The sequence below is a fragment of the Ambystoma mexicanum genome, chromosome 5p (genome assembly GCF_040938575.1).
Source record: "Ambystoma mexicanum isolate Mex_15411 chromosome 5p, UKY_AmexF1_1, whole genome shotgun sequence".
NCBI classification, from domain to species: Eukaryota; Metazoa; Chordata; class Amphibia; order Caudata; family Ambystomatidae; genus Ambystoma; species Ambystoma mexicanum.
Window position 1 is genome coordinate 407,846,964 of NC_090930.1, and position 22,669 is coordinate 407,869,632.

The 22,669-nt window shown below is 49.0% G+C and overlaps 1 protein-coding gene across 3 annotated transcripts in view; it reads right to left on the reverse strand.

The window, feature by feature from the left end:
* The window catches only part of MCF2 (MCF.2 cell line derived transforming sequence), a 1,935,885-nt gene that overhangs the window by 254,843 nt on the left and 1,658,373 nt on the right, over positions 1-22,669 (reverse strand). For all 3 annotated transcript variants that reach the window (XM_069612795.1, XM_069612794.1, XM_069612796.1), the window contains one exon: positions 7,994-8,106. In XM_069612795.1, the coding sequence (XP_069468896.1) occupies positions 7,994-8,106 (113 nt within the window). The remainder of the gene's footprint in view (positions 1-7,993; positions 8,107-22,669) is intronic.

The window sequence follows — 22,669 nt, forward strand, 5'->3', positions numbered from 1 at the left end:
CGCTCTGAAGAAGTTTTTTATGTGTGTTCAAATACCGGTGACTTAATTCAGCTGGAACGAGATATTAATAACCATTTTGGTGCAAATGGTGAGAACCCATCACCTGTGTTGCCTCATGATAACACGGCAATGGTTGAATCAACGGGCTCGCCTGTTACACACCCATCTCGTCCCCCTGAATTAACAGAGGAAGTTGATTCCTATATAGCACCTACTCTGAGACAACCACGCTTTGATCAAGTTCCCCGAGTCTCTGATTTCTTTCTCAACCCTAATCTCAGAGAGAGATACTCTTTTCCTGAGGCACCGGCCCTAAACAATACGTTGTCAGCAATGAACACAGCCCTATTAGCTATTGCAAAACTGTACGAAAGCTTGGATGCAAAGGTTTCCAAACAGACTTCCTGTCTTAATCAGTTACTCTCCCAGTACTCAAAAATCGTACCACAACTCAATCTATTAAGTCAGACTCGAGAGCTTTTTAGCTCAAAAGTCACCTATGCAGCTTACACACAGACACACGATAATAATCTGCCCTCACAAATAGAAGGGGCGCCAATTCAACTCAATTTGTCTACGATCCCGACCACTGATTTATTTCCTACCACGATCGAAAATGTCAATTCTTTTGACAGTACCACTAAGGCAACGGCAGGTTCTGTCATGATACCATCCACTGGCTGTATAAATGCTCCCACGCCAGTGCTTGCCTCTATACCAGAGCCACAAGTCCATGTGGACGTTCATGCACCTGCCGTAAGCTCGAAGACAAACCAATCCACCTGTCCACTACTGCAAAAGAATATGTTTGAGGTTTTTGGTACAACTGCTGCCAAACCCACTACATTACGGTCCATCAAAAGAAGGAAAGTTCAATTCGTCAAGCCCAAGACTCCTGCCATAAAATCAACACTAAGTAAAAAACGAAAAAATCAGGAGGAGTTACCAATTGATCAGTCGACCGTTTCTATTTCTGATCCTGGCTTCTCGAACCCGGATGCGGCTCTTATAGCTGTGCCGGTTGTTCCGCACAAGCCATTGGACGATCTGGTGCAGATGGTCGAATGTAACAGCAAACAGCAAGACCCTCAGCTAAGAAGTCCTGATAGAATTCTCCCAATTTCCTTAATTGCTGCTGTTACAGCCCCAGTGGAGTCTGTGTCCCAAGCGCCTGATCTCCAGAATGCTCTTATATCGAAGGAGATTCAGCTGCAAGTACAAAAATCCATTGACTCATACTTGAAATCCCTGCCAAAGAAAAAGTCCTCCCAGTTTTTAACTCGGGAGTCCTGCGACGCCGTACCCTTTATATCTGTGGATGATCAGACCAAGATCCACCCCTTACAATCTGACATCAGACGGGCTCCACAGTCTAATGGCCAATCGGTACAGAGCCTAGATGCCCATAATGGCCAATCGGTACAGAGCCTAGATGCCCATAATGCCCTGCCAAGAGAAGAGAGCTTCCCGATAAACACGGAGGAACAAATTAGAGCCTCAGTAGAGGCATACTTGAAGCGTAATGCCAATCCTAATCCTCAGATAAACGTTTTACATCAGTCTCAAGCCTCTTTTTCCACTCCTGTCCCTATTTGCAATCAAACTTCAGTTTCTCGACAGGAGCTACGAGATGAGATCAAAGCCTCTATTGAAGCTTATATTCATCAATCAAAGGAGATGAATTCATCTGAACTGGCAGAAAAAGGGTTTCCTTCGCTTAAATCCCTTATACAGGGACCAAAGGCGATTGTTGCCATCGACCAAGACAGAAGAGCCCGCTCTTCAGCCAGACCATCAATGCTGTCGAGAGATCGAACGGCGCAGACCAAACCGAAACAAGACCTAACTCATCATCATTTCATAATAAAATGTCGAGACGCCCCATTTAAACCCTATGATCTGAATCGGTCGAGTATTCTTAACATCTGTGCAGAAATTCCAGCCCTCACAGCTATCCTATCACTGGATATTGAACAGATCGAGTTTATAAATCATGCGGACCTGTCTGTTGCCCGCCTGTACATTCGATCTCGATTGGTAGCTGAGACCTTGTGGCAGGCCAGAATGGCATTGTTTGACTTGGGGTTCATATTATCTCAAGAAACAATGCCTAGTCCTGTTACACTACAGGGCCACTTGTCACGTATATTCACATCATCCTCTAATGGCTCTTCGCAACAAGATGTGATGAATCGAATAAGACAACCATAACTATGCCATGAAATGAAGCATCTAACTTTAATCTCGTGGAACACACGAGGTCATAGCCATTTGAATTCTATACCAAGCAAGGACTTATGTGATAGTGATATTGTTGCCCTTCAGGAAACGTGGCTTGTCCGGTCTCCGATTTGGGACTCGCATGCTATCCATTTCACCCCCGCAGAAAAAGGCGCCCACGGCAGACCTAAAGGAGGGCTCATATTAGCAGTAAAAAAAACCTGTGGACTAGAGGCAACCATGTGCAAGGTTCCCTCCGGCTCATTCCAGGTAGTAAAGTTAAGTAATACCCGCCATAGAATAGCAATCGTCAATATCTATTGGTGTAGTAACACATTAACCTCTGATGAATTTTTCCAGCAACTTATAGAAATTTTAGATGGATTGGCAACTGGTAAGGCCTTAACACATATTCTTATACTGGGCGATCTCAATCTACATCTTATCTCAAAAGGACTTTTGCCCTTCTCGGAAGATGAAATTAAATGGTCATCTATTATGGCCGAACGCAACTTTGTGAGGTTAAATGGAAATGTGAGGGGTGACTGCCCCGCCCAGCCAACCTGGCAAAGAGGTGCCCAATATGCTATAATTGATTACATCTATATTAATGCTAAAAATTTTATTTCAGTTCAAAAATTGGAAGTTCTTAACACACATTTAAGTGATCATCATAAACTTAAACTGTCATTACAGATTGGCCATGCTCAAGCAACACAATGGTTTAACACATATGTAAGTGGGGCTGTCGTGAATAATGGGAGAAATAGATTGTCTTGGGACAAAAAAAAATTGAGAATTCTTAATTGCCACCTTGAGACCATGTACCGGAGTAATCTGATAGTTAAAGATTATACGGCTGCCATGCAGATATTCACTCGAATTATTCCAAGCCATGGGCAACATGAACAGCGGCACACTCATTCCCATGACCTGGAAATACGTTATCGCAAATCTGATTTGAGACGAGAAATCCGACATTTGCGGAACTCACAAAAAACAAATATGGCTGAAGAAATAAGAACAGCCAAAACGAAAGTATAAAAAATGGCTCCAAATCAAAAGAGCCAAGTTGTACGAACTAGAGGGGAAAACAATGCTGCAACAAATAATTACAAAATCTACAGCTGGCATCTGGGCCCTACTCAATCGTACATCTGATATTTCCCTACATGCAGCCCAAATAAACTCAATCTCATCCGAGACATGGCAGTCGTATTTTCAGAAACTGTATCTTTCCCCCTTTTCTGACATCCAACTAAATCTCTGTTTGTCAGTGGTAACAAAAGAACTCACCTTTGATATTGACGACATCAAATCATGCATCTTGAAATTGAGCTCGTCCCGGGCAGTAGGCCCTGATGGGCTGCATAACACTATGTTAAAAAAGCACATTGATGAATGGGCAGATATCCTTCATCGTATTTTCAATCAGGTGTTGAATTCTGGTGTCATTCCCGAAACCTGGAAAAAATCTATCATTCTCCCAATTTACAAAAAGGGTAATCACGAGAATCCTAAATCATATAGGCCAATTGCTCTACTAGACTGTCCTGGCAAATTATTTGCCAGATTACTCTTGAAACAATTTACCATATGGCTAGAGAATAGCAATTTACGAGATCCATTCCAAATGGGGTTTCTGCAAGGGATAGGCACTGGCATAAACATCATCACCTTATCAAGTCTTATCCAACGAGCCTCCCAAAGAAAACAGCCCCTGTACCTTGCCTTTATCGACTTTCAAATGGCATTTGATGCGGTGCCAAGAGAGCTCTTGTACAAAAAATTGTTTGATGTCAACTGTCCATGGTACATCTTGAAATGGATAATCCAACTATACACCAGCACCACAATTCAAGTGAAACTAACCAATGATGGCCTCTTAACACCACCAATTGTCACAGCTAGAGGCCTGAAGCAGGGCTGTTTATTAGCTTCAGCCCTGTTTAATTTCTTTGTCTCCGACATTCACCAAAGTTTCAATAAAGTAATATCTGATTCTCCTAGACTCATGGGAGTTCAGATTCAATGGCTACTCTATGCTGATGATATGGTCCTAATGTCACATACCCCCAAAGGCTTACGTCAACTACTAGGTTCCCTAGACGTCTACACAAAAGCAAATGGCATAACAATTAACATTGCTAAGACAAATGTCGTTCAATTTGGCACCAAGAGGCAAAGCACATCTCAGCTATATTGGCCCCTTCAAAAAAGCAAGATCATTGTTACTAATGACTATGTGTATCTAGGTATGGTCATTTCCAATCTGTGTGCCCCTGATCAGTATAATAAAAATGGGCTTCATAAACTGCAAATGTGTATCTCACAAGCCAAAGTCATTAAGGCGAGATACTGTAAATTCTCTCTTTTACCGATCCTCACGTACTTCAAACAAAAAGTGGTTCCAGTCATTTTATATGGCGCCGAGACCCGCTGCATTATGACATACACCTACTGGGCCATCAGGGAGGGTCGGTTTTGGAGACAAATTTTGCATTTACCAGCCTCACAACCTTTGCCACTTGTAAGATATGAGTTGGGGTTAATCTCACTATATGCAATCTACAAGTGGAATTTATGTGCCTTATACCGCAAATGCCTCCTAAATCAAGCCACAATAGGGATAACCAATATCATATCCATCTACCTACTAAGATCTATGGACACCTTTCCGAAAACATGGCGGCAAAAAAACCAATCTATTCTAGAAAAAGCACAGATAGATTCAGCCTTATTACTAGAGAATCCAGACAAAGCGAAATCAAAAATTTGGGAGGCCGACTGGATTCACACACGTCTAGCCTGTACTAACTATAAAAACTTTGAGGTTTTTCCATTTGAACTCAAAAGTTATAACACAGTGGCTGACTACCTGGTGAGGTCTCCCAACCCGAGTCACCGTAATGGTTTCTTGAGATTTAGGCTGAATCTATGGCTGACCAACGAAGTGTTGAATCGCAGGGACAATATCAACAGCAATTTGCCCTGCCGATTTTGTGAACAACATCCAGAAACGCTTCAGCATCTATGCACTGAATGTGATAGACTAGTATCAATTCGCTGTACTCATTTTAAACCCCTATTTTTGGCCCAAGAGATCCTGACCCCCAAGCACTTATGGGTCTTATTACTCCACACCAATAGAAAGGCCGTCAGATATGCTGTGGTAAATTACCTGTATCAACTCAAAATACCAATGTATGCAAAGCCAAAAGCTCATGGCAATGTTTAAGCCCATCGTGTAATATTCCTGATCTCTTTTTTTATTTGTATCCTGTATATATACTGTATTTATGTAAACTGTTGTGAAATTGTACATACATGTTTTATCATTTGCTTTTAAAGTTGAAAGGTCTCGATTAATCGCGACCAAATCAACTATTAATAAAAAAAAATAAAAAAAAAATATCTATGTGCCGATAAGCCCAGGATTCCGTACACCACATTAATTCAACCTAAAGAATTGGGAGGTATGGGATATCCAGACCTGGAGAAATACTACAGAGCATCTCAGCTCAGGGTTCTACCAGACCACCTATGGGCTAACCCCTGAGAAGCAGTGGGTAGAGATAGAAAACACTATTTTCACACCTGTCACACTAGTGGAATGGTTGTGGGTCCCTTTACCAGCCGTGACGCGAAGGATCCGGGAACACCCAGTCCTAAAAGTGTTGTGGTCCCTTTGGCGCCCTTTGCGAGCTATGAGGGGTATTACGAGCTGGCCTTCCCCCCTAAGCTGCCTTTGGTCCCCCCCATTCGAGACCTGATAAGCGAGGTGCATGTTTTTCAACTTTGGTATGAAGCTGGTTTAGTGAGAGCGGGACAGATGTGGCAAAAGGGTTTATTTATCTCTTTGAAGGACCTAAGGGAAGCTTTGCATGGCGTTGAGATCTCCCCCATACCCTTTCTGAAATTTCAAAGCGTCCTGAACGATGCGGGTTGGGGCAACTCCCTGAGGCGTCCTCTCACCTTATTTGAGCAAATACTCAGTGTTCCCCAAACAAGAAAAGTTCTTATTGGCCAAATGTACAAGGCTTTGATCACTAGAGGCCATCTTAAGCGCCCATCGTCTGAAATCAAATGGGATGCAGATTTGGGACTTACAGATCGACCTGAGGTATGGAAGGCTATACATAAAGCAGTGTGGCATTGTCCATCTCTGTACAGTATAAAATGCACAACGCGCGCCTGCTGGTAAGGTGGCACTTCACTCCCATACGGTTATCTAAAATGTTTACAGGCACACCCCCCCCCCACTGTTGGAGAGGCTGTGGTGAAAGGTGTGATTACTGGCACCAGTGGTGGGATTGCCGTGAAGTGGAAATTTAGTGGAAAGAGGTCCTGGGGTGGATTCAAGCCTTGGAGGGAATACCTAGAGTACTCACACCAGTGCTAGTCTTGTTCGGAGTGGAATCGGAGGATGAGGACACTTCCGCACATGCCACGTAATCTATTATTGGCAGCAAGGGTTTGTCTGACAGTTAAATGGAAGTCTGCCTCCCTTCCCACAAAAAGGGAATGGCTAAGGCACACGCCATTTATGAAATGGAGAGTCTCACAGCTGCCGTTCATGAATCCCGCAGGAACATAGACATGATATGGCTACCCTTTTTAGAATTTTACACAGCATATTGGGATTCGATAGGACCAATGGATTAGATCTATTACCGAGACCATTTTACATAAGCTAATGGAGGTGCCCCAAGTCATCCATGAACCTTCACCTCGTTGTTGATAACTTGTAATGTGATCCTTCAATGGGAAAAATGTGTACGATAATTGGTGCTGTGTGATGTACTGCATGTTCTTTTCAAGTTCTAAAGCCTCGATGAGTATGGGTGGGGGGTGGTTAAAAGAGGGTGGGTGATATACGACAAGTTTCAATTTGGAACTTTTCTTTCTCACAACAGCCTTATAAATGTTATATTTGCATACCTTTGACTCGTACTGTGAAGTTAACATGTACTATGTCGGGCTTGTTGAAAAATCAATAAATCTCATTTAAAAAAGACAACATTAAAAAAGTGACTACCCGAAGATAGGTGAAGTGTTGCGAGAGTGAATGAAAAATCAACATCAATAGCAAGTACCTTTATAGCAAAACTTAATGCAAACAATAGCCATACAAATTACAAAAATCCCCATAATAATTTAAGGAATAACAGGAAAAGATGTCAGATAGTCTTGTTTTCATTAGGAACTCATTTAATGGCTTTTCAAGAACCTGCAGGGTTCCAAAACCTTTTGACGTAATTTCCAGAGGCTCTTGAACTAACTGAACACAACTGAGCACACATAATTTCAACATCCTGTGGGGTGAAGGAGCACCACTCCCACCATGTTGCCTTGATCTGAAGATCACATTTCAACACAGAACTGTTTCAACTTTAGTTTATTCAAAGTGAACCGTGTACAAGTAGATAACATACATGCATTAGTTCCAAAGTCATGTCGTTGGTGCAGTTAAATTAAGACACAAAGCCCACCCAGTTTCCAGCATCTATTTATCTAGAGGTAATTAACAAGAAACCAAATTGCGGATTGCAATATGAAATCCATACTGTTCTAAAATTGAAGACAAACACTACTTCTTATCCCAATACCATGACCAAAGCAGTTCCCTCGCTGTACACATTTTCTGAATTGGTTGTATAATAATGAATTGAGTACATTTATTGGCAATATTATCTACTTTAATCTTAACACTTATCTTGTGCCTCCTCCATAGGCAATCCATGTCCATTGATGAACGGTCCATGCAACCTACCATCGTCCCTCGCGGTCCTCGTGCATAAGCTCAATAAGGTCTCCGTGCTTCACCATCACATCCTCTGCTTCCCTCTTCCTACAGTCTGCCAGAGCTTTATATTTACCTGGTGACTACCAAAATAAAAAGAAAGATCGCCTGTTACACTGGACACTTTCTAATTGAATGCACTTATTATTGGCAACATGTTAAAATGCAAACGTATTCTGTGTAGCCAATTTGTGGTTCTGCACTTCTAAAAACCACTGACATGTGCACCAGGCCTTCGAGGATAATGTCAGGTTTTAACCAAATAACGTTTGTCGTATACTTGTTATTCTAAAATAAGTCCTCTGCAATTGAGTGCCTTTATGAAATTTGAGGAAAAAAGATGGGAGGGAGTATGTCTCGAAGTAGATGAAATAATTAAGGCAAAGCAAATAAGAACAATGAGGCTGATTTGAGGGAGCAGGTGTGCTTGCATTCTGTACTTACTTCCAAAGACAGTTTTGACATAGTTATTTATTTTTATCACTCGCAAAATGGTCTCTCAAAGCAATGTCGACGCAAAGGAATGCCCCCTACGTTGCACCACACAGGACTGACTTGTGCATCTTGTCTTAGCAACATTTTGAAGGTGACGACACAAGAAACACAAAATGGAGGAGGCACCCCGATAACTCGAGCAGGGTCCTCCTCCTCCCTGGCTAAGGGGAGGGATAATGGGAAGCGCACCAAAAAGTTTGGAAAACCTGTGAAGGGCAACAAAAGAAGGGGGCGGGCCAAGCAGATAAGGATTTCCGTTTGGATTTGGATTTTCGTTTTCTTCACTTTGGTTGGCGAGTTCCAGTGCCCAGCTGTCGCATGTTCGGTGTGAAGGATCGGAGCTCCTGGAGTAGCTGTTTACTGACCTCTGAGGAGTCGCGGTGCGCTTCTGGAGGAGGGGAGCACCACGTAGAAGTGGGGTCGGAGGCAGCGGATCGGCAAAGGAGCGGCTCCGAGGCAGGAGCAGTGCAGACGCAGTGGACTCTGCGGGTGTCCGAGCACCAGAAAGGTGAGCAAGTGTGCGAGGAGGAGTCGGAGAAGCACACTGAACGCGGTGCCTCTGCAGGCTTAGCGTGGGCACTCAGCGCCTTGCCTTCCCCCCCCCCTTTATCCGCCCCTTCTTACCCCCCCCCCCTCTCCGCATCAGTCATCCCATGCAGGCGGAAGTAAAATTGACACGACACCAGTTTGGGTTGGAAGGTTAACATGCCTCAGCAGCTTTATTTGCATAAAGTCTTGGAGTTATCTTACAGGCGATCCGTAATTCACCGTCACCGATACACTATTCCGAGTGCGGCTACCTAGGGCTTTCCCCCCCCCTCCCCCCCCCAATCGTCCTCGTCCGGTGGACGCCTCGGATTGAGCCCGGCCCTGGCTATCCACCTCTCTCTACCCCGGCCGTTGTTGCAGTCAATTTTGTGCCCCCCATTTCACCCTGCCCCTTGCTAGGTCTTGTAGCGGGTGCCCGACCCCCCGCACACTTGCCCCGTGTCCTAATCGGGCTCTAGCTAAAACCGGCAGCCACGCGGTGCCTCGCTAATGTTCAGGTTCCTATACCGGCACCACCACAAGTGCCCTTACAATTTCCTATACCGGCACCACCACAAGTGCCCTTACAATTTCCTATACCGGCACCACCACAAGTGCCCTTACAATTTATTTACGTATCCGTATTTGGGCTGGCACCGCCCTCCGATGCCGTCCCCCACTTTCTGCCTGCCTAGTTGGCCGTCGCTTGCGACGTCCATCTAACCTTTTCTTACCAGACTCTACTCAGCCCCCCCTACGCCTTCGCGTTGTTCCGGTTATTGGCATCCTAGTCCTACCCCCGCTATGCCAAACCCCCCCCCAGGTCTCCCTGCTGTGTCCCCCGAGCCCCCAGAAACATCGCAATTCCCTCTCACTCAAGGCGCCCCCCCCCCCCCTCCAACTGCAGCCTTAGCAGGTGTCCTCCCCCCCTTGGCTGGTGTCATATCTCTTCCAGATTCCCTGTCCCTCGTACTATCTTCCTTTCCCAACTGTCTCCCCCATTCCCCCGGTCCCCTTATGCTGCGCCCCGCCAGGCCCCCTCTTTCCTGTCCTTGCTGGCCCTCCTTGTCCGAGCTCCCCCCCCCGATGTTCCTACCTTTCTTACTCCCTCCTCCAGGTCCCCCCCTCTTGCCCCTCCCCCTTCGTGACGACTTCTCCCTGCTGTATTTTTGGTCCCGGTAGCATACCCCCCCGTATTCTCCTCTGGTTCCCCCCCAACCAGCTTCACTTGCTGCCCTCTTTTAGTTTGTTGTTCGTTCCCTCCCCCCCCCGCAATTTGGGTCTTGGAATTGCCTCCCAAGTCCCCTACATCCCTCCCCTTTTTCCCCAGGGCCTCCCCCAAGCCTATTGCTCTTGGGGCGCCGTGCATCTAAACTCTTGGCTGCTCGTTCCCCTGTGGGTCTGCTGGCAGTGCTTTATTCAGGGATTGGCCTGTGACTCCTCCAAGACTCTCTGCTGGCTGCCGGCGGCAGAGAGTTCCCCCCCCTCCAGCTTGCTTCCACAGGGCACTCCCTGTATTTTAATGGCTGACATCCTTGGAAGTGCCCCCCCCCTCAGGCCTCTCATGGACATCCCGCATTTTGAAGTGCCGTCATCCATTCCAATGACATCAAAGCAGTGCCCACCTCTGACCGGTGGGTCCCGTCCCCTTCAAAATACCCTGGTACTTTTAAAGTGATGAGGGGATGGCGAATCCAAATCATCCCCCTGCCTTTCAGAATCGCCCCCCCTTAACTCCCCACCCCCCTTGTGGACCATCCCCTTGTTGAAAACTCTCCGCCGCATTGCGCTTTACCCTTAAAACCCAAACGTAATATCCACCTGAAACATTGACTGCCCCCACACTGGTGTTTGACCCCTTTGACGGGAGCTGCTTTTTTTTTTTTTTTTTTTTTCTCTTTCTCCCTACCTCCGGTGGTTAAAGTGTACGAAAAGAAGTAGTAACAGTGCTGCTACTGACGTGCTATTCATGCAGCGCCATAATCCAGCGCGCTTTACAGAGCACATATTACATGCAATATCCCCCGACCGTAGTTGGTACGACATTAACCAACCTGCATACTGCTGTGTCTGTTTCCAATATTCATCATTCATACCTGCACACCTCGTGTCTTTTTCGCTAACCCACACCGTGGCAGGAAAAGCCATTTTAGGCAGAAATGCATCAACTTACCGCAGGTTGCCCCGCTACACCCAATGATGGACAACTTGCTGGCTAATACTGCCGAACCCAACCGGGCATGGTGCTGCCACCAGCAAACTAAGCCAATCATGCTAGTATCTCACTGAATTACAGCATGTGTTTGTTCTTCCAAACACCCCCACGCTACGAGTGGGTTACCGCCCACTGTCACTCCCTCCTTGCTCCTCTCCTTACAATTCCTAGCTCCTTGAGCCGATATTCCATAAAGACAACTTCATGCCTAATGCTGACAGGTGCACCCCTCCATTACGGCAATATTCAGGAGCTTTCAAGCTGACCGGGCCGTGCCTGCTCTGGCCAAGGCCTCTACCCCTGCAGAGTTTCACCGTAGCGCAATCGATCTTGCGCCCGGACTTCTCCACTGCTGTGTGCCTATCGTCCCCTCTCCATACCACCCTTGGTATAATCTCAGACCAAGTTATCTCCGGCTCCTCCAATTGCCCCATCCGGCACCTGTACTGAAAACACCATTGCCTGCATCAGGGTCCCTCTCCTTACACTTGTGACGTCATTTACCCCCCGATAAATGACCAATGAGTCTGTTTTCTGCTTCGTGCTCAACACTCTGTGCACCTGACCTTATAATTGTGCATGTCACCCACTCTTAGACCCAATTCTACTTTAATTAAGGAATGTTCATGGAAAATAAATGATGAATGGCATACCGCAATAAGGATTGCAGACCATGCCACTAGTCTTCCCTCCCCATTCCTTGATTGGCCCCTCTGCTGGATTTATTACATTTCTGTAAATGTCCCCCGTTGTGCAGGCTGCCGCCATTGCCCGCGAGGCAACCTAATTCTTTGACACCCCTTTGTTGCCCATACCTCTAATCATCGTATTCCCACCCTACCAGCATATGCCTGCTGCTATGCGCAATCTTGACTCCAGCCCCTCCTCCAACCACTAAAAGCCGTTTGCCGACTTTCAGCATGTTGCGACCCACGCACCATACGCCCAGCAGCCACATGTGTCCAACACGTAGACCATGCCTGGTAAACAACGAGCAACCCCAAAACGATGCCACCAACAACAAAGCATTTCCCAAGTAGCTTGTTCTACCACTAGCCCTGCACCGTTCCAAGGTTATCACCACCTTGCACCAGTGCTTTGCCTACTTCCAGAAAGCTCAAACAAATGGCATTTCAGATAGAAATCGCGACCCTCCCGCACTTAAATACGATGAATTGATACACCTTCCCCGCCCACGTAGCAGAAAAGTAACTATCTCCATGAAACCACTAGCGAAGCACAAATTAATGCCTTGCCCACCCACCCCTTCCTCCAACCCACCCCTTCCTCCCAGCCCGATCCAACTGTTAAACCGTCCCCGCCTGCGTGCTTAAATGAACGTTCCTGAAACACCACACTGTGCCATACAACTGCTCACCGTTCCCCATTGCGGTCCCCAGTACGATCTCGTACTGCTGGAGCACCAGCGACCACCCATCATGTGGCAGCCTAAATTGTACCCGCTTTGCAGCGGCGCCTGTGTCATGAACAATTCCATGCTACCGCCCGTAGCCACGAGGTTGCTGACCTCAGAGACTTTCCCACTGTCCACTTCCTGTGGAGCCTCACTAAACGGCCTGTAGTCTATGACTTACGACCCTTTCCCTCGGCTACAATGCACCTAACCCCCCCTTCCGCCCGTGGCAAGCCAGGACACAAATGCTGACTCCCCCCAGCTCGCTGCGATGCCCAGCATGCAATTCCCCCCGTTTCCCCACTCTGGCGCACCTACCTTCTTACCCGGCCCGCACCAAAACAGCTAGCTACTGCCATTGCCCCCTGCTAACTACCGCAGCCATGATCCGACACCGCCAAACAGTGCCCATTGTCCAACCCCAGCGGGTCTCCTGCTCCCTAATTACTACAGCTCTGCTCCCAGCGCCGTGACCCTGCATGCCGCCACCTTGGGCCAGGGGTATCCTCCAGCAACTCGTCCCCGCGCAGGCCGCCGGCCGCGTGTGCAGCACACCACAGCCTGATCCCAATCGCCCCAAAATCATGTCATAAACGACAATTTGAACCCAAGTCCCGCTCTGTATCCCTGTCCACGGCAAGCCCCGCATGGCGATCAATACCCCTAATGCAGCACCAGGACTGAAAGCAACGAATAACATAAAAGAACATTGCAACATCTTGCCGTCCAAACTCCTCCTCGCCCCATATTTCTACCCCGTTCACATCCTCTGATCCTGTTGTTTACGTAATGAAATCATCCTAATCGGAAACCTGCAGCATTTAAGTCCCCACTTGCACCCGTTCCCAGCGCCGTGTGAATACGTCCGCCTCTCAGCCGCCACAACAAGCCCGACCGTGCTCGTGGTTGTTTAACTCGCCCCCCTCCTGCATTCACCTGTGGGACGCCTGTGCCCCCGCTGGACTGTGCGGTCTCCATCCAACTGGAATGCCCTTTCCAACCCCCTCTCCTGATGTTCGCCCGCTGTGGATCTGAGCCGGGGGCCCATTTCCCACTGAAACTTATCAGGGCCATCTACAAACCGCACCCCGCCATTGCCCCAAATGCGTTGCTGTGGGCAGCATATCTGGACCCTCCCGCGACTGAATCCCCACGTGTTCCTTAATTCAAGAGGTCCCCATGATCTGGACTGTCACGCGTGCCCAGCTACGCAACCCGATGCTGCCCCTTCTTACGCCCGAATGCATTTCTATCTGCTGCACCCCACGTGTGCCCGGCCCTGCTCCCCCCGGCGGACCCCATGACCTCCCTTACCTAATCGCCTTATTTTCTAAAAACGACGCCCACGACGCTCCTACAGATCTCGAGCCTCCTACTCCGCCGAGATGATCAGCCAAAACCCCGCCCCGGATCCCGCGAATAGACACTAAATCACTATGCCCTGTAAATGCATGATGCCTGCCCCCAACGTGCTGTACATACCAGAGCCATTGTGACCTAGATACCCGCATATGGTATGCCACGCCGTTCACTTGAGGGGTTCCCCAGAGCACCCGGCAAACAATGCCCTCGGTTCGTAGCCCGAAGGCCACGTTGTCACCGAGGGGGTCACTAGAATTGTAATTCGTGGAGCCGCACAATGCCAGCGCACCGCCTGTTTGCCTAAAAACCTTTGCACATGCCGTGAGTTGCTCCCGTTCGTTTGCCGGCCCTCGAGCTCTGCAACTGCGATCCCGATGTTTTGGGGGACCACTTATAGTGCTATGAACCCTCTGGGTATCCGTGGATGCAAAAGTTTGCGTTTGGGCCGCCGCCGGGATTCGAACCTGCGTTAGCAGGCTCTACACGGATATCAGAGCGAGCGCTCTGCTCGCTGTGCCACTCGACCAGCTCCTACAGCATCTAGCTCGCAGAACAGACCAACGAAGCTACTCCAAACACCAGAAATACTTTGGGCTTGAAAATAAACTGGGCACGGCGCCTTCTATAAAAGAGCCACCCATGTAAGGCACACTGACGAACGGCGGCCCTGTTACCCCCCCAGCAGTGCGGAGGCCATCGTATAAACAGCCACCACCTGAAAATCGTCCTTGAAACAGACGCGGCACCAACACAAGAGGCACCTACATGCGACACGGTGGCACATAAAGACAGAAAAATGCCCCTCCCCCCACCGAGAACCGGGCCCGACACCGTCTCCAACCCACCACTTATGTAGATTGACGGAACCAGTTTGGATAATAATCATTTCGCCTTCTAACCACTATGAACCCTGGATCTCTGTGCGCTGCCCCACCACTACCCACGGTGTGTGGCACCCATCCATCGACCCCGGGAGGACGAATGGCTGCCCCACCGGCATCGAACCCGCGTCAGCAGACTCCCGACGTATGAATGGCTGAGTCCGGCCCCGCCGGGACCAGAACCCGCGTCGGGAGATTCTGGCATGAACATGAGGATAAAATGGATGTCCAAGCGTTACTCTACTCGCTGTGCCACTCGTACTGTTCAAAAATAATATTATTGGGACTACTTGTAGTGCTGTGAACCCTCTGGGTACCCGCGGATGCAAAAATTTGCGTTTGGGCCGCCGCCGGGATTCGAACCTGCGTTAGCAGGCTCTACACGGATGTCAAAGCGAGCGCTCTGCTCGCTGTGCCACTCGACCAGCTCCTACAAAGTCTAGCTCGCCGAACAGACCAACGAAGCTACACCAAACACCAGAAATTCTTTGGGCTTGAAATACACGCGGCACGGCGCCTTCTATAAAAGAGCCACCCATGTAAGGCACACTGACGAACGGCGGCCCTGTTGACCTCCCAGCAGTTCGGAGGCCATCGTATAAACCGACACCACCTGAAAATCGTACTTGAAATAAACGCGGCAACAACACAAGGGGCACCTCAATGCGGCACGGCGTCCACCAACTACAGAAAATGCCCCTCCCCCCCAGAACCGGGCCCGACACCGTCTCCACTCGCTCCCCCCCACCTCCACATCACCGCAAACATATATCCCCAGTGCCTACTTCCAACGTTTGCTCCTCGAACCGACCGCTGCAGCACCGGGAACTTCCTCGAACTCGTCCACGACCTCCTGTACCGACGCGATACCCGTCCTCCTTCTGCCGACGCAGAACGCCACCGTCACCACCTTCGACCCTATCCCCAACCTCGCGTCCACTGCACACGATGCGGAATGGCTGCCTGCGACACGAAAACGAACGCAGCTCCGGCGAGACGGGAAACCGAGGGAGGATGTGTGAATGCTCACACAAGTCCGGGCTTTTATGCCCGGCTTCTCCCCGGTTTCCCGCCCTGCACCCAAAGCTTTCGTGCCCTGCCGGGGGGCGGGCCCCGCCTTGCGTCATCATCCGCCCCCCCGGCGCATTTTTTCTTACAGGCGTGGGGGGAGGGGAAGGGCGGCCTGTACCGCCCCCACTAAGGGGCGGCGCCCGCCATGCCAGCTTTCGCTGGCGCGTTCGCCCGCCGGAAAGAACTGTGGATCCGTGCTGCGGTGGGTGAAAAGCGGGGCAGAGACTTTGAAACAGACGTGGGATAGCTGGCGCGGTCCCTTAGAAATGAACACTTTGAGGATACCGCAACAATCCTAGGAAACATATTAAAGAACACGGGCCATTAGGGGGTGAAAACGAAATGTGCAGACATTATTAAAACAGAGTGTTGTGAAAGTCCAGGCCGCTTCGTGCAGAAGCCAATACCTCAGAATCCCTGGGGAATTACAGTGAACTGTTAGGGGCGTACAATTAGTGCACAGCGAGGTGACTCTCTGCAATATCAAGGACACAGAAGGCTGAGGTTGTTGTGCAGGATCAGAGCTGAGCATTGCAAGGACAACCTGGAAGGCTGCTGCTTAAGCAGTACATGTGCCTAGGTTTGAGGATTTGGGCAAAGTTGGTAACACTGCATAAAAGCATCAGGAGACAACCCAGAGAAAGAAGACAACGGCAACACTGATGGCCACACAGGGGCAGGGTGCTACAGGGTTTTCTTGCCCCCAGAAGGACCTGGAGGCCTTCTTGTCTATGGCCCGGTTGGCGGCGGCAAGGCATGGGCCAGGCTGGAAGAATCTGGTAGCCTCACACATGGGGGGCGAAGCAGCCGATCCCAGCCAGAGGGCCGATTCTCCTCTGATGTTTACAAACACATCCAGCGATGAGGCCTTGCGGGCGATCCAGGAAATGGAAGAAGGAGAGGAGGAAGAAGATGGACAGAGCGAGGAAGAGGAGCCGGCATCTAAGAGGAAGAGGAACATGACCGCGCAGCCCATGGAGGCCAAGCGGAGGCTTCCAAGAAGCGCAGATCAGCTGGCGTTAAAGGAAGGGGGAGGGCGCAGGAGCCTGTAGCCTCAACGGCGCCTGTACCTGCTGAGGCTGAGGAATTGTGGCAGTGCACCCAGCGCTCCTGTAGCCAACCCGACGGTAGCAGCAGGGGGACCCACATCCTTGGAGGTGGCAAAAGGTATGTTCATGCAGTGCATGCAAGCATGGGGGAATGGTGGCAATGGTCTATTGTTATGTGGTAATGGTAATGCATTTAATCAATAGAGGAGAAATGCAGAGGCGGTTCACCATCAAGGGGAGAACCTGGGGTTGGGGGCCTGAGTGCGGGGGTTAATCAAACATTTGCCTTGCCCAGCGCAGGCTCGGTAGTAGGGGTTGCACAAGTGCCACAGGCCAATTCACCACCAGCATGCTCTCAGGGCCAAGGGCCTGCTTGGTGGAGGCAAGGGGCAGCAGTAACCAGGGTCACCCCTTTTTGTGGGGACAGCCAAGGGGCTCAGCCAGTGCCGGCGCCAACAGGCAATCAGGGGTATGGTGCAATATTGGGCAATGTCACACAGTACGGGAGGCAGATGCCAGGCTTTAACCCTGCAAGGGTAGCGGGGAACTCATTGGTGTGGCACATATCAAAGGCCTATAAGGAGAGGAAAAAAAGGGGGCTGGCGAGGCGCGCATTCCAGTTCCCAGTCAAATTAGACCTGATACAAATAAGTAACTGGGTTAGATCCAAAAAACAATTTAATAAGTATTAACAGGGTTGAATCCCAAAACATTGAAAAAGTATTAACATGGTTGGATCCCATCTTCTGTTGGCCTATAAGAAGAGGGTTTTGCAAAAAGAATTTCTGGAAATCCTGGATTTGGTGGGAATGGAACCCGTGGGTGAAGGGTTAAGGGAGTTATCTGAGAAAGAGAGGGAGAAAAGGGATAGGGAGAGACGACTATCCACAATTGGCTGAGGGCCTTTAGGATGTATACGTCCATCATGATTGAGAAATTCCCGCAGGATGCAGTGGCAATGATTGCATATGAGCAGTACATTCACAATCTGTACCTAAAGTATTGCGCCGACGCTTGGCTGAATTATGACAGGGGCTTTAAGCTTAAAATGTAGGTCTGGCCAGCTATGTCCTGGGATGAGGTGGATGTCGGTGGGTATATAGACAAGATGGTACCTGTCAGAGAATCTGGGGACAAGGCACAAGAGGAGAAGCCTCAATATTGGAAAAGTCAAGGGTCTTACTCACACCGAGGTAGAGGGTCCTTTCGAGGGAACTCCCCCTGGAACAATCGTTCCAGCTTCCAGGGGGAGCAGGCTGAGAGCTGGAAATTTGCAGTGGGAAACTGTCCCTTTAGCAAGGCTTGTAGATTCAAGCACGTGAAAGGCAAAAGCTCAGGGGAGCGCAGCATCTCATCAGGAGAGGGGAAGCAGAGAAGCAGTGCAAAACCCAAGGATAAAGCAAAGTGGGATTGAAACACAGTTTTCCACACGAGTTCACCAGCATCCTAACCTGAAGGGTAGACAAAGAGTGATTAAAACCCATTTACCCACACAAGTTCAACTGCATGTGTGATTCCTTTCCTAAATATGTACCACAACAGTATGGATGCAAAAATTCTCTGGGAAGGTTTCAGGTGGGGGTTCTGGATTCCCTTTTCAGGGGCAAAGGATGGCAGGGAAGCCAACAATTTAAAGTCAGCATTGGGGATGCCGAAAGTTGTGACACAAAAAGTAGAAAAGCAAATCAAACTCGGGAGGGTGGTGGGCCCATTCGCCTCCCCACCTCTGGAGAATTTTGTAGTATCACCATTGGGGCTTTACTGTTTGATCCAGCACCTTTGCTTCCCAGAGGGGGAATCGGTAAATGATGGCATATCCGAAGAGCTGTGCAGGGCGCATTATTCATCTTTTGAGGACACAGTGGATTGGTGAGGTCTGTGGGGAGAGGGGCTCTTATGGGGAAGGCTGACAGAGTCCACCTTCAGGTTATTACCAATCCACAAGGAGAGTTACCATTAACTGGCCTTCAAGGTGCATGATGAGTACTTTTATGACAAATGTTTGCCGATCGGTTGTGCTATTTCTTGTGCGTACTTTGAAAAATTCAGCACCTTTTTGGAGTTTACGTTGAAACAGAGGGTTCAGGGGGCTGGGGTCCTGCACTACCTCGATGATTTCTTGTTTATCGGAAAAGAGGGGACGGAGGAGTGCAGGTCGCCCATGAGCTCATTTCAGGAATTGATGGAGGAAACGGGGGTACCGCTAGCCAGGGGGAAAACAGTTGGCCCGGTCACGACAATGACATTTCTGGGGATTGAGATTGATTCAGTCAAGGGGGAGTGCAGGCTGCCCGGTGATAAGGTGCTGAAATTGAAGGAAACGATCAAGGTTTTGAGGGCAGGAGCAAGGCTAGCCTGAGGGAGCTTCAATCATTGGCAGGTAACCTCAATTCTGCTGGGAAGGTCATCCCGGCTGGTAGGGTGTTTGCTAGGAATATTGAGCTCAAAACAGTGGGTTTACAGCATGCATCACAACCTGTCAGACTGAGGTCTGAAGTAAAAGAGATCTCAGAATGTGGGAGGGGTTTTTGGATGACTTTAATGGTGTGTTGCTATGGAAGGAGGAATGGGCCAGCAGCAATCGGCTCAAACTATTCACTGACTCCTCAGGCTCGCACGGTTTCAGGGCTATTTTGGGGAGCAATTGGTGTGGCCAGGCTTGGCCATCAGCATGGCACCATGACGGGATCACTAAGGACATCACTCTGCTCGAGCTATTTCCTATCGTGGTGGCATTTAAATTGTGGGGCGAACAATTGAGGAATAAAAAGGTGTTGCTCTCGTCAGATAACTTGGCAGTGGTCCAGATCATCAATCAGGGGACGTCCAAAAATTCCAGGGTTTAGAAGCTACTTAGAGAGCGCACAAAAGCATGCTGACATTGAACACTGAAGTTAGGGCACGGCATATTCCAGGGGTGAAAAAAGCAGCCGCTGACTCCCTCTCTCGTTTAAAGTGGGAGAGGTTTCAGGGGAACTGTCCGGAAGCAAGCAAGATGATGACCCCATTCAAGGCTCGGTGGTGGGGCATGATTGGGGGGATCAGAGTTCATTAATCCGAACCCCAATTGCACCTGGCACGGCAAGGAGATACAAGGTGTGCTGGGAGTGGTTCTTGGCCTTCCAGAGCGAGGTGCTGGCAGATGGGCAGATGGATATGCCAGTACGAGCTTTTGTTGGATGGTGTTGGAGGTCTGGGAAAACCAGATCTCGGATGGCGTATCATTTGGTAGCAATAGCCCATTATTTCAAACTAGGCGGTAAAGCGGACCCCACAAAAGAGCACAACATTGTGATGGCAATGAGAGGTTGGGCCAAGCAGGCCGAGAGGAAGCCTGATGCAAGGCGCCCCACTGATGTTGTAAAATTGCACAGGATGATTGAAGGCTTGGGGGTTGTTTGCTGGAATGAGTCAGAAAGGGTTTTGTTCACGGCAGCCTTCATGTTAGCTTTCTTTGGTGCATTTAGAGTGAGTGAGCTGGTGCCGGAGAATAGGAATGGCAGGGGTTCCAGGTTTTTAAGGTGGGGAGATGTCCACGTGACAGTGGGGCGGGTGGTCATTTTTCTAAGGAGGTCTAAAACCGACCAGAAGGGGAAAGGGAGAACGGTGACACTCATGGGCATCCAAGGGAGCGTAGTGTGCCCGGTAGCGGGCTTGGCAGCTTATCTCCAACAGAAGAGGCTTACAGGTGCGGAGTCTCCTCTTCTCGTGCATAGTGATGGGTCGGCCTTAAGCCGTTTTCAATTCATGAGGGTCATGGACATGGCACTGGAGAAGATGAGTATAACAGAGGGGGTATTCAGGACTTATTCCTTTAGTATAGGGGTAGCCACATCATCGGCTGAGGTGGGCTTGGGTCCGGAGGCAATCAAACAAATGGGGGATGGAGGTCTGGGTGTTTCAGAAGATACATCAGACCTGAAAAGATGTAGCGTTAACAGCTTCCTTTTCATCCCCTTCTTACTAACAGCAACACAGAGGAGGAGACGGTCTGTCTGGGTAGTAGGGCATTCCTTTGTGTCAAGGGCCGGGGCGAACTGGACGGCAGAGCAAGAGGAGCTGACGAATACCGTATATGGTGGCACAGAGTGCCTGGGATGAGATGGGCCCAGCTGCAGGGGCACATTCACATATTGCTGGGTAAGGAGCAGAGGCCGGATGTCTTGATCATACACTTGGGGGGCAATGATTTGACGAGCCAATGAAGGGGGGGGCTTTGATGAGGGAGATTATCTTTTCTTTACAGGAGTTGTCGGTGCAGCTGGGTGAGAACGAGATTTTGTGGTCAGAAATAATTTCGAGACAGGAATGGAGGGGCGCAGAGAGCCACTCACCTGTAGAAAAATCAAGGAGAAGACTAAATTGCACAATGGTGAAATTCTGCAAGGGCAGAGGTTTTTCCCAGATCAGGCACAGCCTGATCAACTTGAAATCCCCAGAGTATTACTTGAAGGATGGAGTACATTTATCGGCATCTGGGATGGATCTGTTTTATTGGAATTTGTGCACAAAGCTCCTGGAACTATGAAATAGGAAGGGGGGAGCCGCGGCGGGCCATAACCCACCTTTTGCATGGCAGTGTTTTGGCGAGCAGTGACAAGAGACAGACTCTGAATGAGCCATGGGAAAGCCGGAAGGGTCTTTGCTCTTCTCTGACAAGCGCCTCTTTGGAGCCCAAGCGGCAGGGGCGTCTGGTGGTAGCAATGAGGGCTCAGCTTCCCACGAACAAACGGCGCTCTCCCAGCCCAGGAACACATGCAGGGGCAGGCGGGTCTCAGACAAGAAGGGTTGGGGGAGTTGTGCCTACTATGGACTTTTGTTGGGAAAAGGGGGAAGCAGGTTTTGAACATGGAGCAGTCGCCGCACCTTTGGAGCGATTTTCACAAATGTTTGCTGTGTTTTTATTAATTGTGTGAAAATAAATCTGCGGCCTTTTTATGCCAAAAAGAAGACATGTCTCATTCTGCACCTTACTGGTTGGGAAAAGAAGGTGCCAAGAAAAATGAGCAAGAGTAATAATGTATGTTGGCATAGTAATGGACAAATGCCCGGGTTATGCGTTTCCACCTGCATTTTCTACTGGTGCTGCGCACAAAAAAAATTACATTTTTGTACAATGGCAAGAAGTCTTGATCATTTGGACCAGCTCTGCAGGCTTCAGGGGTGAGCGTTCACCATAATGAGCTATCTCACTAATATTTTAGATGCAGAACTTTTCAGCATTGGACATTTTAACGTAACAGTGACCTCTGGTGGTCATGTGAATATGTTTTTACTTACATTCAAATAACGAGAGAAATAGAAAGCCACTCACCCAGAAGTATGTATGGCCAAATCTTAGATGGATAACGAGTGTTCTTGCAGGATAAGGTTTGCGTACCCATTTGTGCTCCTTCCGAGTTCTTGCGCTGGGATCTGAAACAGCCGCCTTAACATTTGCGGATACAAACGCCCCCGAATACTGAGATGGTGCCGAACACTGGCCCGCAGACTACGCACAAGCAGTGCCTCTTGAACAGTTCATTATTGCACAGTAAGGGAACTCACCGTCCCTGCGTTTTCAACTTGAGGTCAGGTTTACTGATATTAAATAACATTGTTCACTTGACCGCTTTTTAGCCAAAAAGCAAG